Raw genomic sequence first — 19,637 nt, forward strand, 5'->3', positions numbered from 1 at the left:
CAAATCAATCTGTGTAAATGGAGTAGACTAATAATCTGAAAAACTAGTTCTGTGGCCCCTTCATTTTCAGGATCATCTGGGGTCTGATGCCCACCCATTATATGATGGAATAACCCCTTAGTATATAAGATTGGAATACCCTGTTAACATAGCGTTGTTTCCCCTATGTATGGGAAATCAGACCATTGAGAAAGGTTGCACTTAGCACAGTTAACTAGGCTATGTTGCAACACATCTTTTTATAATTTAAAGGGAAACTATCAGCAGATTTGTGCATAAGAACCTGTTGATAGTCCTCGATAGCTGCTTACTTCATATTCCTGGTGCCGGGCTTCTGAAGCTTTTAAGTCCCGCAGTTTTGATGAAATTCGATCGTACAAAAATATGCAAAGTAACTCTTTAGGAACACTGGGGGCGTTCCTCGACCCTCCAGAGCACTGTTCAGCCCACCCGCTGGCTTAAATGCTCACACCTACTTATGCATAAGCAGGCAGGCTGGAATATGAATCAAGAGGCATAAGCAGCAGGAGGGTTGATCAAAGCTCTGTTGGACAGAGACATGCCATCAGTGCTCCTAATGGGTTAATTGTCATTTTTTTGGAATATTTCTCCAAAACCGCAGGGCATACAGTTAGGGCCGTATATATTTGGACATAACACATTTTTTTTTTTTTACCAATTTATCAAAATGTATTTGAGTTATAATTATATAATGGACATGGACATAAAGTTCCGACTTTCATTCATTTGAAGGTATCCCCATTAACCCTTAGAGGACCGGGTTAATTAAAATTTTTGCGTTTTAGTTTTTTCCTCCTTGTGCTTAAAATGCCATAGTACTTGCATTTTTCCACCTAGAGACCCACATGAGCCCTTATGTTTTGCACCACTAATTGTACTTTGCAATGACAGGCTGAATTTTTTCATAAAGTACACTGCAAAAGCAGGAAAAAATTCAATGAGTGGTAAAATTGAAAAAAACAAAACATATTTCTTTTATTTGGAGGGGGTTTTTTTTACGCCGTTCGCCCTGAGGTAAAACTGTCTTGTTATATAAGTTCCTCAAGTCGTTACGATTACAACGATATGTAACATGTATAACTTATATTATGTGATGGCTTGTAAAAAATACAAACCATTGTTAACAAATATATGTTCCTTAAAATCGCTCCATTCCCAGGCTTATAACGCTTTTATCCTTTGGACTATGGGGCTGTGTCAGGTGTCATTTTTTGCGCCATGATGTTTACTTTCAGGACCTTGATTGCGCATATGCGACTTTTTGATCAATTTTTATTACAATTTTTCTGGACTTGATGCGACCAAAAATGCGCAATTCTGCACTCCGGGATCTTTTTGCACTTGCGCCGTTTACCGTGTAAGACCAGGAATGCGATTAATAGTTCGGGTGATTACGCACGCGGTGATGCAAAACATGTTTATTTATTTTTATTTATAACATGGAAAAAAGGGGGTGATTGAAACTTTTTTTTTGGAAAGGTTTTTTTTTCCTTAACACCTTTTTTTTCTTTTACACTTATACTAGAAGCCCCCCTGAGCAGCCGGAAGCAATCGAGTGCCGAGCCAGGATCAGCGCCATTACGGCGCAGACCCCAAACCAAGCCAGACGTGTGGATCGGTCCTCCCCACTAGACACCAGGGAAGGGCTGCATAAGGTAATCGGATGTAGCTATCAACTTTGACAGCTGCATCCGATTACTTAATTAGCGGGCACGGCATTCAGACCGTGCCCGCTAATAGCCGCGGTCCCGGGCTACATGCGGCACCCAGGACCGCGGCAGTTCAGAGCGCGGCCTCGCTTTGAAAACCCTTAGGCGGCCCTGGACATACAGGTACGCCCAGGGTTGTCTAAGGGTTAAACGAGAATTCCAGTGAAAATATTTAATAAAGCATTGTATTGCCCCCCCCCATGTGATACAAATCACCAATATACACTTATTACGGGAAATGCTTATAAAATGCTTTTTCCCTACACTTAGTACTGCATCAAGGCTTCACTTCCTGGATAACATGGTGATGTCACGACTCGACTCCCAGAATTATGCGGGCTGTGGCTGCTGGAGAGGATGATGGCAGGGGAACACTGAGGGACACAGGGCATTGGAGGAACACTAAGCATCCCTCTGCCATCATCCTCTCCAGCAGCCACAGCCCGCACAGCTCTGGTTGTCGGGTCGTGACATCACCATTTTATCGAGGAAGTGAAGCCTTGATGCAGTAGTAAGTGCAGGGAAAAAAGCAATATATAAGCATTTCCCCTAATAAGTGTATATTGGTGATTTGTATTACTTCTGGGGGGCAATACAATACTTTAAATGGCAAAATCTACAGGTTGGTACATCCTGGGAAAGAAATAAAGCACTGGTGAACTCATCAATGCAGAAAGACCTGCACCCCTCAGAACACAACAAACGGGGATGATTGCAGAATAATTTCCTTGGTGAAGAGAAACTCCTTTACAACAGCCAACTAGGTGAACACCACTTTCCTGGATGTAGGGCTATCAATATCCAAACCTACCATAAAGAGAAGACTGGATGAAAGTAAATACAGAGAGTTCTCTGCACAGTGCAAGCCACTCATAAGCCACAAAAATAAGGTAGGATTGGACTTTGCTAAAACACATCTAAAAAAGCCAGCAGCGTTCTGGAAGAACATTCTTTAGACAGATTAAACCAGGAACAACCCCTACCAGAATGATGAAAAGAAAAAGGTATGGTGAAGACATGGTACAGCTCATGATCCAAAGCATACCACACAGCGGAGGCAGTGTGATGGCTTGGGCATGCATGGCTGCCAGTGGCACTGGGACACTAGTATTTATAGATGATATAATACAGGACAGAAGCAGTCGGATGAATTCTGAGCTCTTCAAATACATACTGTGGACTCCAATCCAGCCAAACTGATTGGTCAGCACCTCATAATCCAGATGGACAATAACCCTAAACATAAAGCTAAACTTCTGACAGAAAGGCCACAAACACACAGCAACTGAGAATTGTTGCAGTAAAGGCCTGGCAGAGCATTAAAGAGGAGGAAACACAGTGTCTGGTGATGTCCATGAGTTGAAGACTTCAGGCAGTCATTGCCAACAAAGGGTTTTCAACCAAGTATTAGAAATTAAAATTTTATTTACAATTATTTAATTTGTCCAGTTACTTTTGAGCCCCAGAAATTAAGGGATTGCATATAGGAAATGCTTCAGTTCCTTACATTTTATGCAAATCATTTTGTTCAATCCATTAAATAAAGGCTTAAAGTCTGAACTTCCACCACATCTGAATTGTTTTCTTAAAAATTTATTGTGGTAATGTACAGAAAAGAAATTAGAAAAACGCTGTCTCCGTCCAAATATTTATAGACTTTAGTAAACTAGCAGGTTCCTATGCGTGATCCTGTTGATAGTTTCCCTTTAAGTCAATAGGAAATAGATTCTCATGTATTGCATAGAGCAGCAGCATAGGTTTCCATAGCATATCCATTGTCTAGTAAGTTATAGCACAGCTGTGGGCTAACTGGATCAATTATTCAATTTTGTGAGGAGGTTAAAAAGAAAAACAAATATAAAAAGGCCCCAAAAGGCCCCAGGTATGTGCCAAGGGCCATGCTGCCCAGGCACACGTTGGTCACCCACTCTTTTTATAATAATGTCCATTGATGAGTTTGGCTTAGTTCACATAGCATATTTTATACCCATACTCTGTTAGAATATTGTGAAGATCACATGGCCGCTAGTTTTAAGTTTGGAGTAATGGAAAGGTATGGGGTGGATTTGTGCAGTATATTTCTGTGCACACGGAGCTGCTTAAAGCCATCCTCTTTGGAACTGTTATGAGCAACGTAAATTGAAGATGACAATTACAACCAGATGTCAAATCTTTCGGCAATGTTAAAGTAAATGGCTGAATATTTTGTCATAAATGGACAGTAACGCTGTGCAGGCAAACTGGGGTCTCCTCAAATAGACTATCCCATTTTGTTTTGTGTAATCCATCGATGAAGAAAACACACACTTTAGGTCGTGGGCTTTATAAATATGCAGTGCACATTGCAATAGCCTGAGAACTCTAGCCTCGTAAACCTGTCAGGCAACACATAAAACATGTGCAAGGGTTTATTTAATCAAACTACAGGTCAGATTAAATAGAAGGTTTTGATAAAATAGCTGGGATCCAATCAATCCATTTTTCCTAGTTTCCCTGTTGTGTAGATAGAATAAGTTAAACATTATATTCATCAGCCTCAGATACCTTGTTTAGCTATTAGCTTTCTATGTTTGCATAGACAAGATATGTTGTTGCCCTCGGCAGTCTTCATTCCGCGATCACAAGCATTTTCTACAATGACAAAACGCCCCCTGCAACTAAGAACCTTTTCTATTTAAATTTTTTTTGTTAAATTATTTTCGCTCACTTAATGTCTGACCTTAAATCCGTGCCACTAGGCAAGAAAAATAACTTTTATATCAGGTAACAAGACGTTTTTTGCGAACAGTTGAAATAGAAATGGCAGGGGAGAAGGTCAACTGCTGCAAATAGCTTCGGCAGTAAATGTTATGAAGCTATATGTTTAATGAATACAAATGACTGTTGAGTTAAGGATTTTTCCCCCCCTTTCATATTACATCAGCCAAAGAATTTAATTTCATTCGGGGCTTATTCATTGGATGTTCCTAGGTTTATAATACATCAGGATTAAAGGCGACTGGCATCTCATCAGTTCATTTTATTAGGTACAAAGACGGTTTTAAATATGGATGTGTGGCAATACCTCTGCTTTAGCTTGGTTACTGATGGCCCACAGTCATGTCAGGTATCGTTATCCAATACTTGCAATGCAAATTTTTTTAAAAAGAGCATAAACCATGCAATTTTACAGTGAAAGCACATGAGAAGTTCACAGAACAGCTGTAAAGTGCTGCTAAATAGGTTAGCGCTACATAAATAAAGGAACTATTATTAACTAGAGATGAGCACAAATTGAGCATGCTTGAAGTCTCAGCATTTGATTACCGGTAGCTGAATAAGTTGGATGCAGCCCTAGGACTGCCTGGAAAACAGATACAGCCATGGGCTATAGGCTGTATCCAAATTTTCCAGGACTCTCTAGGGCTGCATACAACATCTTCAGCCATCAGTAATTAAATGTTGAGACTTCCAGGTTGGGGCACACTTGAGCATGCTGGACTTGCACTTATCTCTATTATTAACCCCTTCAAGACCGAGCTCTTTGATGCACAAAAGGCCGGGTCAAATTATTGCAATTTTCCTCCCCGCCTTCTAAAAGCCATAGCGCTTTTATTTTTTCACCTACAGGGCTGGTTAAAGTGTCATTTTTTTGCGCCATGATCTTCAGTTTTTATTAATATGATATTGGTGTAACAGAAAAATTTTGATTGCTTTTTAAATTTTTTTCTAATATATAATATAATAAAATAAGCAATCCTGGTGTGTGTTTATTTTTTTCCCATTTACTCCGTTCAAAGTGCGGGAAAAATAATGTTATGTTTTAATAGATCGGACAATTCCGCATGCTACGATATGTAATATGTTTGTTTATTTTTTTATATTTTTATAATGGGCAAGGAGGTATTTTAAACTTTTATTGGGAGGGAGTTAAGAGGGTTTTTTTAATACTTTTAAAAACTTGCATAGCATAGATCAGTGTTATCGGTGATCTATGTATAGAGTCTGCCTGAAAGCAGACTCTACACAAAGATCGCCAATCCCACAGGACGGAGGTAAGTGGCTTGTCCCGCTTTCCGCACAAGCGATCGGGCCCCCCGCAGCATGGCTTGTTTGCGACGTTTAAGGGGTTAATGAGACGCATCTGCGGGATTGCTCTAAATGCAGCGGTCCCGCACACATCAGAAGCCCCTCGATCGGGAACATATATATACATTCCTACTGCGCGGGGTATGTGCAGTAGGAATGTATATACACAGATTACTGGCGGGAAGGGGTTAATAAAAATGTTATACCTAAATGCACTGCAAGGCTCAGAACAGCCACAGTAGCTGGTAACAAGTGTCAAGGGTCTTAAAGGGGTTTTCTGGATAGAGAAAAGTTTATATAGCTGCAAGTACATATAAATTAAAAAAGAAGCTATTGGCTGAGCTGTTTGTAACCCCTGAGATGAGTGCTCCTCGGAATTGGAGGCGGGATCATCTCCAGGGTACACTGGAGATGAGATATACTTGAAATGATTGAATACATTTCTTCTATCTGGATAACCCCTTTCGTGAATTGTTCCTATAGGGAAGAGACACTACACATTTTCCACAGCAGATTCTCATGCAGAATCCTCTGTTTTATATTGGCGAAAAGCTGGGCGGGATTTGTAGAAATATACTTTATACTCTGTGTAAAAAATAACACATGCGGGTGTAGGGGGTCACATACCTTACATTTTATTCATGTTTTTGTTTTCAGAATATGATTTGTCTATTAAAAAATGTTTCTTAGGGTACAAACCCACTTCACGTATTTGCTGCGTGAATAAGTCTTAAAAATAAGCAGGCAAAACGCAGGTTGGCTTTATACGATTGTTCTGCGTTAAAATACGCAATTGCGTATTTTTGAAGCGTGAAGCTTGTTGTTAGCAAAGCATCAGTTTCGCTGTGCGAAAAACGCATGTAGCTTCACGCTTCAAAAATACGCAATTGCGTATTTTAACACAGAGCAATTGTATAAAGCCAACCTGTGTTTTGCCTGCTTATTTTTAAGACTGATTCACGCAGCAAATACGTCAAGTGGGTTTGTACCCTTAGGGTACAAACACACACACCGTATACCCAGCAGATACGCAGCAGATCTGCAGCAGATTTGATGCTGTGTTCAGTTATTTAGATCTAATCTGCTGCGTTTCGCAGCAGAAAATACACTGCAATACGGTGTGTGTGTTTGTACCCTTAGGGTACAAACACACACACCATATACGCAGCAGATAAGCAGCAAATACGCAGCAGATCTGCAGCAGATTTGATGGTGCAGATTTGATGCTGTGTTCAGTTATTTAGATCTAATCTGCTGCGTATTTGCTGCGTATCGCAGCAGTAAATACGCTGCATATATGGTGTGTGTGTTTGTACCCTTAAAAAAATATAGTACATGTTAGGGGCATTAGATTTCATGCGACAGGACGTTGATCCAAGGATTTATTCTGATTGCCATTTTGGAGTAGAGGAGAAATTTTTCTCTCTGTGATGGGGCAATTGGCATCTGCAATCTGCCTCATAAGGGTTTTTTGCCTTCCTCTGGATCAACACAGTAGGATTTCTGTAGGTTGAACTTGATTGACTATGTTACTATCTGCAGACAGAACTAGCTGTGGTTAAGAGTTAAAACTTCATGTGAGAAACAGATGAGCACTTTTGGCGACAATTCAGCACAAAACTACAATTAGTCAAATTACTAAGGGCACCAGTATCACAAAAAGGTCACATAGAAAATACACAACTAAGCATATAGTAATTAGCTGACTATGCACATCATGTAGTGGAATTCCAAATGCAGCAGGCAGTCAGCCTATTTATATGACCCATTTCTGAGAACAAGGAAAATGTGTTTTTATCTCAAAAAGGTGTTTTGGGCACACCTGCACACAATTGAACCTCATGCTCCGAAGTCGTATAGTGTGTAAAACCAGCGCACTAAAAGGCTTATATTTGCATTAAGTGCTCTTCTGGGATGGGTGTTCGGAAGAATTCATCTTGACTATGAAAAAAAGTGTTATTTTGTCCAAACCCTGCGAATTGATCCTATGGTGCGGATTCTAGATTGTCAGCATAATCCGAGGGCTCAAAACTGCTGACAGATTCTCTTTAAAATGAGTAGACCATAAACAAGCAAATCAAAACTGTCACTGGGATTTTCAATGTTAACGTCAATGCGGCATCTGCTCTCTTACAGAAAAGCATACATGAACTATGGAATACAGATATCTATGACTCTAAAGGGCAGTTGGAGGCTGCCTGGATAATATGGATGCAGGCGATAGGCTGTAACATGTTATCCAGCACTCCCTTGGGCTGCACCCAACTTCTGCAGCCACTGGTAATTGAATGCTGCATGCTCGAGTTCAGATAAAGCAGAACGTGCTTGAGATTAGCTCATGTCTACTGATGGCCTATCCTCAGGACCGCCTGCACCCTCTCACTGTGCGGGAGACCTGCTATCCCCAGACTACACAACTACTAGAAGCAGTGTACCTTTCATTGTATAATGGTAGCCACAGGTAACTGCTGCTTAGCTACCAATGGCGTGAATGACAGCTTAGATGCAGTAACCTACTCACACAAACAGATGAAAATCTTGGTAACCAAGATAAAAAATTTGTATTTTATGACCACCCTGAGAATTTTTACACGTAAGTCTTATGGTCATGATACACTGGTAGGCCCAGTTTATCCTATGATCAGTACCTGAAGCTGGATAGTTACCTCTTCTAACATGCACCCTTTTAATTACCACATCGTAACTGTGTCCACACTGAACCACATGAGCAAGAGCTAACGCATATCGCAACTAGTTTTACAATACTTACCAGCAAGTCATTTTTGAATGTTTTCCCGGTATTTTCAAGATTCTATGAACTGTATGACATTCAAAACAGTAGCAAGAAACCCTAAAGCACTACAGTATATAACATTTTCAGATCCAGTTGGGAAACTTGTCAGGCCACCATGTTTCCAGATTAAAACCACCACATGCTGTCTCCATTTAACACACTCCAGTACATGGCAATTATTACAAAACATAGAGGGCTTTAATTTGTTAGTAAATTGTTAAGGAGTCGGAAAAAAGAAGAAGAAGAAAAAAAAAATTGATGACATAACATAGAACGTGCAACAAAAAGTGTTAGTGGCTTGTGAAACATCCAATATGACATCCCTCTAAGAATAAACAATGCAAAGTTTTTTTTTTTGTTTTTTTTTTTTAAAAACCTTTTTATTGAAATAATAAAAAAAAAAAAAAACAGTTTTTTTTTTCTTGCAACAATGCTTACATTATAGAAATACTGCCTTGCTATTGACTTTGGGTCATGTACATTTACGCTTAGAGCTGAATGATTACTGCTTTATTTATTCTTAAAGGGATATTGCCTTCTGAGCAAGTGTTATTAACCAATATAAAGTAGGTGGCTGTTTTCTACTTACAGGTAGTAGGAGTAAGAATAGTAGCTCCTCCTGGTAAGCAAATCACAAACAGTGGGGGAAAGAGAAGCAATGGTGAATGAAAAGCATGAATCATCCACATTCAACAAAGCAGCACAAGGAAAAAAAAAATAACAATGAACACTTAAAATATATAAAATTATCTTCGGATACATGTCACTTGTTAGCAATTCAGTGTCTCCATGCATTAAGTATATGCTGCCATGCAAATCAACATAAAATACATGTTAGCTGCAAAATAATGTGTATACAAATAAGATGACTTTTTGAAAAGAGATCACTTGAGCAAATTACATGCTGACATTAAAACCATAGGGGAAAAAAAGCAAAAACAAAAGAAATGATTTAACAAAAAGAAAATTAATGAACATTTAAATGGTTTATGAATTTCAACTTTACAGTTACACCTATGAACAATGACATTTATTATGTTGCTGAATTGCCCTAAAACTACAGAAGAATTGGGTTGGCTGTATCCAAGAATTATTTTTTTTTTTTTAAGAATAACCAGCAAACCAATAAATTAAACCCTTCAACATTTAAGTGTATATAATTTTTTTCATTTACATACATTTAAATCTAAAAAAGAAAAGTCACACACACACACACACACACACACACACACAAATACTCAATTAAGTTATACTCAAGGGGTTATCCTGCATTTAATAGATCGTTGCAGTTATATAAAAAACCATAAAGAGCTTATGCTTTCTTTTTTCCGCTCCTCCAATGTACTGTTGTGGTGTTGCTGGTGTATCCAGCTTACTTCAGCGCTTCCACTTCCAAGAGGAGTGACAGTCTCATCTGTCAATCACTGACAGATGAGAAAGCGTAGCAGCCAATGATTGCCTGGCAGGCTGTCACTCCCAAGGTGAGTTTGTCTTGGAAGTGGAGGTGCTGCAGTTAGCTGGGGGCACAAGGGACAACACAAAAGGACACTGGGGGTGCGTGAAAAGGTAAGAATAGGCTTTTTATTATTTGTTATATGATAGCAGCTATAAATTAAAAGTTGTGTAATGCCTGACAACCCTATAAAATTTTAAATTTACAACAACCCAGCCAGTAGGGATCTCACTTCCAGAGATTTGTCATTCTTTGACTGTTAGGCTTGGTCCATTTTAAGCAACCGAGACACCAAGATGGAAGTGGGGGAGGAGCAATGCTTACAGACTGCTTCGGTTTGCTGATACAGCCTTTGCCTCAGCTCAGCAACCGGCCTTAACAACGTGCTACAGTAAAGCCCCTATTACACGGGGCAACTAGAGGAGCAAACGACATGTTGAAAGAAAAACAACGATCATTCATGTCGGCTGATTGTGGTCTTCTATAACACAGAACGATTATCGGCCATAACGGCTGATATCGGCCAATAATCGTTCCTTATAATAGGGCCTTAAGTCAGCCACTGCTACTTTATCAAGCAACTTCTTGCATAATTGATTTGATGTATCTACATTTATGTATCTACTGATTTATGTTGTTAATGGCAGGGGCATAGCTAGGATTCATAGGGCCCCATAGGAAAGAAAAAAAAAAAAAAGTATTTTAAAGGGGTTGTCCAGTGAAAACCTTTTTCTTTCAGATCAACTGCTGTCAGAAAGTTATATAGATTTGTAATTTACTTCTATAAAAAAAAAAATCTCAAGTCTTCCCGTACTTATTTTATTTTTTTGAAAGAAAAAGATTTTCGCTGAATAACCCCTTCAAAGATTTAATGTATATGAAGGCATGAATTTCCCTAGTGCTGCATCAACGTAGTTAGTAAGGTGATTATGAGGTTTTACGTGGTGGGCATGCAGTCACTCCTGTCACCAGAAGATCCAGTAACTATAGATATGACCATGCTAGGTGAGTTCTGTGCTTCAGCCCTATTCGAATTTAATATAACTTTTCAGATAATGGTTACAACCCACTAAGGTGCACACCCCGTTCCACCTCCATCAAGCGAGCTGGGGTTGTGGCTAGCTTAGGGCACAGAGAAGGTAAGAATCTGCACCCTCTCCTTGGTGTATGCCTAGGCACATTGTCCCCTTCACCCATATTGTTATCCTAAATGATGAATATACCTGCTTTAAACACCAATGTGTCAACTGGCCTATCATTTATATGGAGCATTGGTAGAGCATTTACTATAGGTTACAGATGATCATAGTTACAACTAAAAATTAACCTAAAGCATAATAGTTATTTGCGGTGACTTTTGACAAGTTTGATCCCAGAGACCCACTGTGATCCTATGCTCCAGCTGGGGGGAGTGGGTGGCAGTGCGCTCCACTCCGGCCAACAGAACATCTGACTTGTTTAAACCATAGATTTTAATGAAGTGAACAAATTGTATTGGATAGTTAAGAAGAGACTTGTGCTGCCGCATACTCCCCATCTTTATCACTGGATCGCAGTGGATATCAGGACAAATTAACAGCAAGATCAGTAAATTTTTACATATTTGGGGATATGTCAAAAGGTAATTCACTTGGCAGTAATGCTATCACAAAGTTATTAAAGATTATCAAATAGCTTTCTTAAAAAAAAAAAAAAAAAACCCTTAAAAAGGAGAATTTATCTCAAAGTGATGGCATAAAGATGGAATAAGCCATTTTAAGACTGATGGCAGTCTGATTTTTGGGTCCCCCCACTGTTCATGATGTGGAAAGTGGTTCGGAGTGGTACAGAGCTACCACCTCTTCTGAAAATTTTCCTGCATAGTGCTGCTTTCAGACAACTGGCTGTGCAATGGATTGTTGTACATGTAAAAAACAGTGAAGGGGATAAAGCACTACCCCAGGGCTGTATGTCACCATCAGTGGGGGCCGTGGAGGTCAGAACCCTCTAATCATAAAGAGATGGTATGCAGCTAGTGATATGCAACAACTTTCCTGCTGATTGGTTCCCTTTAAGACAAATGTGTTAGTAGGCTTTTAAGTGGGATAAGCTGGTGTCAGGACACATGCCCTGGTGGTAATGAGAAACTGGCAGAGCTATGAGACAGACCGCATCGCAGAAGCATTCCGAAATAAAAATTGTCCCAGCTGAAAGAACACTTTGCTATACCTCTGGTAAACAGATTTTTGGCTGGCGATATGCTACACAGCAGTTATAACAGACGACAACAATGCCAAGTCTCTTCTGCTACAGAGACAAAGACTACTGCCAAATGCGTCTGTAATGCTGTGGAAATCTGCATGGCCGAATCCGAAAGAGGCTAATAAAGTAACCTCGAAGAGAACAACCATAGGAGAGCTTCTAACTATCTTTGAAGGTATAATAAAGGAAACCTAATAACACACAGAATGCTACTTAGGCTGCTCAACAATAAGCCGCCCAACGTAAAAACATACGTGCAGCTACAGACAGTCCAAAATGTGAAAACCAAGTGCATTTCAGAACAGCTTACATTGTTTCACGTACATTAAAGGAGAAATCCGGCAACATTTTTTATTTAAGTATTGTATTGCCCCCCAAAAGTTATACAAATCACCAATATACGCTTATTACAGGAAATGCTTATAAAGTGCTTTTTTCCCTGCACTTACTACTGCATCAAGGCTTCACTTCCTGGATAACATGGTGATGTCACGACCCGACTCCCAGAGCTGTGCGGGTTGTGACTGCTGGAGAGGATGATGGCAGAGGGATGCTCAGTATCCCACCAGTGCCCTGTGTCCCCCTGCCGTCATCTTCTCCAGCAGCCACAGCCCGGAAGTAAAGCCTTGATGCAGTGGTAAGTGCAGGGAAAAAAAGCATTTCCTGTATTAAGTGTATATTGGGGATTTGTATAACTTTTGGGGGGCAACACAATGTGTGTGTGTGTGTATATATATATATATATATATATATATATATATATATACACACACACACACACACACACACACACACATGGGTGTGCGGCCATCATCAGAGCCGGACACCAAGGAGCTATAAAGCCTTATATCAACAAGGTCCCAAGGAAAATTAAGATGCGGACTGGCCCCTGAGGAATTACCGCAGATGAAACGCGTAGGGCCACTATTCATTATTGATGGGTAACTTCCAAAAAAGACGATCTTGATCATCAACAGGACTAAGGGAAGTGCCTCATCATTTGTATTTAACTATTTAGTGTGGAAGCTAAAAGTGCAATAATAATGTGCAATAACCAAATGGTGCTACCACTTACAGTGCAATAAGATTTATGGGACATGTGCAAGTTCTAACCAGTATTGATATTATTGTGCATTGGGTTAAGTGCAATAAACAACAAAACGCATGAAAAAGGGAATAAACGCATGCATCAGTGTGAACAGACGTCTACACATAGCCAATACCCATATATGGGAAAAAAAAGTCTAGAAACAGTGTGAACATAAACTTTGGTATATTCCAGTTTACAGCTATAAGACTACTAGAAGAAAAAGATGTGCAATAACTATTAAGTGCAATATTGGTGTCATGAACATTTATGAACTTTGAAACCTATGGTGCTCTGGTGATGGCTGCGTTAATATAGAGTGTGCTTTTTAACGTAATATAATAAAAGCTATTTTTTAAACTCCATATATATATTTTTTCAGTGATAACTTTTTGGAAGGAGTTCTATAATTTTATTGAACATTAAACACTCAGACGGTCTATATATATATATATATATATATATATATATATATATATATATATATATATATATATATATATATATATATATACACACACACACACACACACACACACACACACGCCGTAATATTGAAAATAAAAAATATTCCCACAGCTCATAAACTGCTGAATGTAAACCTGTAACATACTACTATACATAAAGTCAGTGATTATTCCTAACAACAGCATTTCCATGCAGCGTGCCTAAAGACGTCCAATTAATCCAATAAGTGAATCACTACAATAAAGCCATTAACCACCTCTCCTAACGTTCAATATACTCCAGACTTCATCTGAGACTAATGGCCCAATTAGCTAACCAAGGAACGTCACTGACAAGCAGGTACGTCATTACAAGCTCTTCTAGAACCACTTCGCTTTTTTTTTTCCTATGGAAGCAGTAAAACGATGACACATTTTACAGAAGTAATACTAAAACATCTAAAAGCAAATCTGCACAAAGTTGCCCGAATGAAAGAATTTTTTTAACGTAATGCAGTAACAGAGAGGAAAGTGAACCCTGGTAACAGCCATGGACTTGTTAAAGCTACATAACAATAATAATAATATTGACATTGACGGTGGTAGTGGGGGCATGTACCGATTTGCTTTAAGGATCATGACCATGTGTGCACCCCATAGGTCCTATCACAGGGAACGATCATTATGGGCCTTTACAGCCGATAATCATTCCGTGTGATAGAAGGCAACGATCAGCCGACATGAATGATGAGCATGGTGAAAGACAAACGACTGTGAAAGCAGCAATCTGCTGCCATCTCTCCGTGGGGCAGAAGCGGCGGCAGCAGACCGCCACTATCCTCTAGGGGCTGCCCGGACGATCTAGCGATTACCTGGGCAGCACCCTGTTGCCTCCCCTGCAATTACCCGCTTGCTGTCGCGCTGTGTAATAGGGGCTTAAGTAGATATAAAAAGGCAGTTCAGGCCTGCATAGAAGAGACTTGTCACTGAACAAGCAGTCTGATTTGCCAGTATCATATTACAGAGAGAAGCTCTAAACAAATCTATAGACTTTAAGGTTAACCGATCCATATTCTCGTCATAGTCTATCCATAGTTGATCGGCAGGGTACCAACATAATGATCCCTTACTGACCAGCTGTTCGATGCTCACACTACACAGAGCTGGAAGTAGATGGCTCTGTTTCCTGTGTAGTGGTGACACAAGGGTACTGCTGCTCCAGCTCCATTCTCACTGTAGTGGCAGGGGCGCTGGGTATTGTCCTATCCTGTGAATTGTTTTATCCCAGAAAACCCAAAACCATAAGAATGGTACGTGGATTTTAATTGGCTGAATGTAGTCTAATAGGGACTATATTGACTCAATTTCTTACAGATTGTAAGCCCTCGCGGGCAGGGTCCTCTTCCCCATGTACCAGTCTGCCATTTGCCCTCATGTAACCTGTTTGATCTTGTATTTTTTCTGTTTGTTACCCCCTATCTATTGTATAGCGCTCTGGAATTAAGGGTGCTTTATAAATAAATAAATAATAATTTCTATACATGAGGTATGGTGGTATTGCACAATTTGTGTGCGTGCTCCAGTTTGTTAAAGAATCGGTGTGATTTTTTGCCATTTATGCCAGGATTCTAAAGTGGATAGGGCGTAGTACAAAGTGTGCATGGGCTGAGCAATGGATTTGCTAGGGTATACGCTTGATTACAGCAGTATAGAGAGCTAGCAGAGATTTCAAAGCTAACATGTGGGACAACGGCAGCAGTGTCACATTTTTCCAAAAGGTGTATACCTCCTAAGAATCAGACAGATCTTATGGCTGTCAGACCGGCATGAGAGATGAGCAAATTCCACTCATACAGCATACACCAGAATTTTTGAGCCTTGCAAAATAAGTGCATATCTTCAGAAATTAACTGAATGTAGTCAATATTAGAATATATTCAGTCCACTAAAAACAACAGATACAAGCCTGTATACAGCCTCATACTGAGCTGATGGTTTTCCAACATACATCACATTATTACAGTAGTTTCAGATGTGAACTTGCAGTGACCAACAACCTGTTCAGCTACTACTGCTGCTCTACACTATATTAGAAGGCTGAACAAGTGTTTTCATGGTGACAGATTCCCTTTAAAGTAAATATATATATGCACATAGGTGGCATATTTAGTGTCCTGAGCACAGATGTCATGCAGAAACTTCTAGAGTGAAGCTTTCTATATTTAAATCAACGTTATACCTATGGCCCCACTAGGTGTCTCCCTTTCTGTCAAACTGTGGTCTATGCCCCCACGTGCTATTTTTTTCTTTTTTAAACAGAAAAAAAAGACCAAAAAGAGACCAAACATAGCACGTTCCAGTCCTTTCCACCTTTACAGACACGCCTTAGTATTTATTCACTGCTATTCCTGAGCGCTCATGGAGCGGGTCAAGCCTTCACTGTGTATGTGTACAGCTGCTGCACATTCACGGAACAATTATCATTGACTGTTACAACCGATAATTGTCCCATAGAATAGAAGGCAACAATCAGCCGACATCGTTCATGTCAGCTGATCGTTGCAGTTGTTTGTTTTTCAACATGTTGAAAAACAAATGACTGATATACCTATTCCTTATGAGCTGCCCGGACGATCTAGTGATCACCCGGGCAGCCCCCCCGCAGCTCCCCGTAGCCCCACCTGCACTCATCAGCTTGCTGCAGCCGCGTGGAATAGCGGTGGCAGCGAGCAGGGAATGAAGAGCAAATGAGCGCTGACAGTGCTCATTTGCCCCTCTCCGTCGGCCCGTGGAATAGGCCATTAACAGACAATCCTGGGGGTGCTTGCATGGTATGGTCAGCTCTCCTGTCACACAACATCAAAACCTCTGTAACCACACAGTGACATTATACTGACTGAACCATTACATAACAGAGCATTATATATATTTTTTTTATTTATTTTTTTATTGCCCTCAGTTGATATACAACCTGCATGATGAACAAGTACCTTTCCTTGTGTGAGTGCACAAAGGACTGGGACTTCCTGGGTTTTCTCTATTCAAAATAAACAAACAAAAACAGACCAATGGCGATATATCAGCACGAAGGGAGCAAGGACCACAGTTTGGCTATATGAATAGCATTGATTTAAATAAAAAAACAAACAAAAAAAAGCTATGAATAAAGCAATTATATTGCAAAACTGCTTGCGACCACAACCTGTTAATTTCATACTTTAGGGAACCTGTTGAAAATTCAATTTTTTTAAATTTATTAAAGGGGTTGGCCACTTTATAGTAAAATAGGTCAGTACAAAGTATTAGTAAGTGTCCTCAATGTATATACTGACAGCAGCTCCCTCTGTACCTCATAGAGCTAAAATTAGACTCCACTTCACCAGGCTGGGCTGCCCTGCTCTGTTTTGTTTCAGTCCACAAAATGGCTGACAAGGAGGAGCATGTGACCATGCCCTGTCCACTGTGTTCTCCATAGACATATACAGGCTCAGTGGTGGACACTGGGGGACGGGGCCTGGTCACATGCTCCTCTATGTCAGCAATCTTATGGACCAAAACACCACAGAGCAGGGCAGCACAGCCTGGAGGAGGGGAGTCTGATATTAGCTCTATGAGGTACATAGGGAGCCTCTGTCAGTAAGGGCTGTGAGTACACTTACTAATGCTGTACACTGAGCAATTTTACTATTAATTGGCCAACCCCTTTAAGCACCGTCAGACTACCTTATATGTATGTTGGCATAGAAACAGGACAATAAATACACATATATGGGATATGCATATTATTTGTTTCCATTTACCAAATCCCTAAAAAAGTACAGTGTTTCAGCCCCTAAATGGGTGCCAAACAAGCAAGTCTGGTATCACCGTAAATGATAGAATGCTGCTAAGTAAATGAAATATGTATGAATGACAGGTGAACCGCAGTTACTGCACTACAGGACTAGAGCTGAATGATTGACCTGCATGTACATGTGGTCAGTCTATAGATTCTATAGACTTTAAAGTGCAGCTTTTTACCTATGTATACTTAGGCAAGAAGTACACTTTAAGGCATTCTAGAAAATTCAGCTCAGTTTTTTTTCTATAAATACAACATTACTACAAGTGTAAACAACAAAAATTGTTCAAAAGAAACAACTATAAAATGAATACATGAAGCACATGGGTAGCTGGCTTGCACACAACACCGGGAGCATACCTAATGCTTCTAATGCAGAAGTTCCTTCGCCATGTAACATATCTCCAGGGGATAACAGTAAAGAGGCAATAATTAATCAGTCCAATCAGAAAAAAGAGAACATACATGGCAACATACATCCACAATTACATTGAGGTTCTCGGCTAAGGCTCAAGTCATATTGGTTAAAGACACAGTTACTTAATATTTTGTCATACTTTACAAATTAGGATAAGGGAAAGCAGATATAAAAAAAAAAATGAAATGTTATCAATAAAGTTCATTTATATGCAGGATAATCTGCCACATAATTAGTGATCAGTCATAAGTTTAGTGCCTGCACTACAACAGAATGCCACAAGGTGGTGCTGTTTTATCTATATTTTCCTCCAAGCAAAAAGGAGACAACTGAAACTTTAAACTTACTCTGTACTGCCGTTATACACGTTTGGGGGGTGGGGGATTGAGTTAGAGATAAAATGATCGGCCACAATATGTACAATATAATCTTGTGAATAAAACAGTACTTGTTGTATAACCAAATAGGGGAACTAAAGTTTCTAAGACTGTGCAAAAAAAAAAAAAAAAAAACTTTTGCAGGTATTCATTTTATAAACATTCATTGTTAACCATTTTATCCAAATCTGACAAATATTTAAAAGGAACAGAGGGGGGCGCCATCGTTCTCTAGCAGGCAGCCATCATAGCTTTGGGGTCTACAAACGGGAACGGTGACCAGATTTTTTTTTTTTTTTTTTTGGCAAACTGTATGGTGTTTACATACACCATGCATTTTCAGCTTTTGACATTAGAGAAATCCCATAAAAGACACAATCCTGAGAAAGCTAGTGTGTAACATACATCATTTGGTCCATTCTCCCCACTATAAACTATATGTATGTAGACAGAAACAGAGGAGACAGATCAGGATAAAGTGACTTTGTCTAACGCAATAGGAAATCTACTTAGGGTAGGTTCACAAGGGTGGATCGGTCGCAGAAAATTCACAAGAGAAATCTGAAGCCTTTCTGTGTAAAATGCCAAACATGCGACATGTTTTCTTTGAGGAAACGCTGCAGATTTTCCGCAGTGTATCCATGTCGACACAATTTAAAGGGGGACAGTGCAAAGCAGCACAAAGTACCTCTATTATGGTGCTCTGTTATTAGGCTATTACGGTTATGCTAATAAGCTCATTTAGTGCACTGGGGCTGTCCAGCTGCTCCTCTAGCAATGCCCTATGATAAATACTGAGCCCCCCCACTGCAATGACAACTTCTGCAGGGGCGGCTCAGTATTCATTAGGGGGCACTGGAGCAGGCGTACCTCTTTTGCAATGTCCCCTGTTAGAATTTATCAGCATGTTAGGATTCCGTAACCCTTTAAAATGTGTTTTCTAAATAAAAAAAAATGTATTAGAGATAAAAGAAATATAAGTTGTTTAGTAGACCATGGTACATGAGGTTATAGAAAGATATTTAGTCTTTTATGGAGCTGTGGCATATGTAGGTGTCTGCTGCCACCTCTGTCCATGTCAGGAAAAGTCCAGAGCAGCAGCAAAATTACCATAGAAAACCTTTCCTGCTCTGACATGGACAGAAGTGGCAACAGAGAGCACTGTGTCAGACTAGAAAAAAT

At 39.8% G+C, this 19,637-nt stretch overlaps 1 protein-coding gene across 7 annotated transcripts in view; it reads right to left on the reverse strand.

The window, feature by feature from the left end:
• The window catches only part of PTPRK (protein tyrosine phosphatase receptor type K), a 255,773-nt gene that overhangs the window by 39,387 nt on the left and 196,749 nt on the right, over positions 1-19,637 (reverse strand). For 4 of the 7 annotated variants that reach the window (XM_069974941.1, XM_069974940.1, XM_069974946.1 and 1 more), the window contains exon 15: positions 9,182-9,211. The exons of the other annotated variants lie outside the window; for them this stretch is intronic. In XM_069974941.1, the coding sequence (XP_069831042.1) occupies positions 9,182-9,211 (30 nt within the window). The remainder of the gene's footprint in view (positions 1-9,181; positions 9,212-19,637) is intronic. 7 annotated transcript variants of the gene reach the window in all.

This window comes from Dendropsophus ebraccatus, chromosome 6 (assembly GCF_027789765.1).
Source record: "Dendropsophus ebraccatus isolate aDenEbr1 chromosome 6, aDenEbr1.pat, whole genome shotgun sequence".
NCBI classification, from domain to species: Eukaryota; Metazoa; Chordata; class Amphibia; order Anura; family Hylidae; genus Dendropsophus; species Dendropsophus ebraccatus.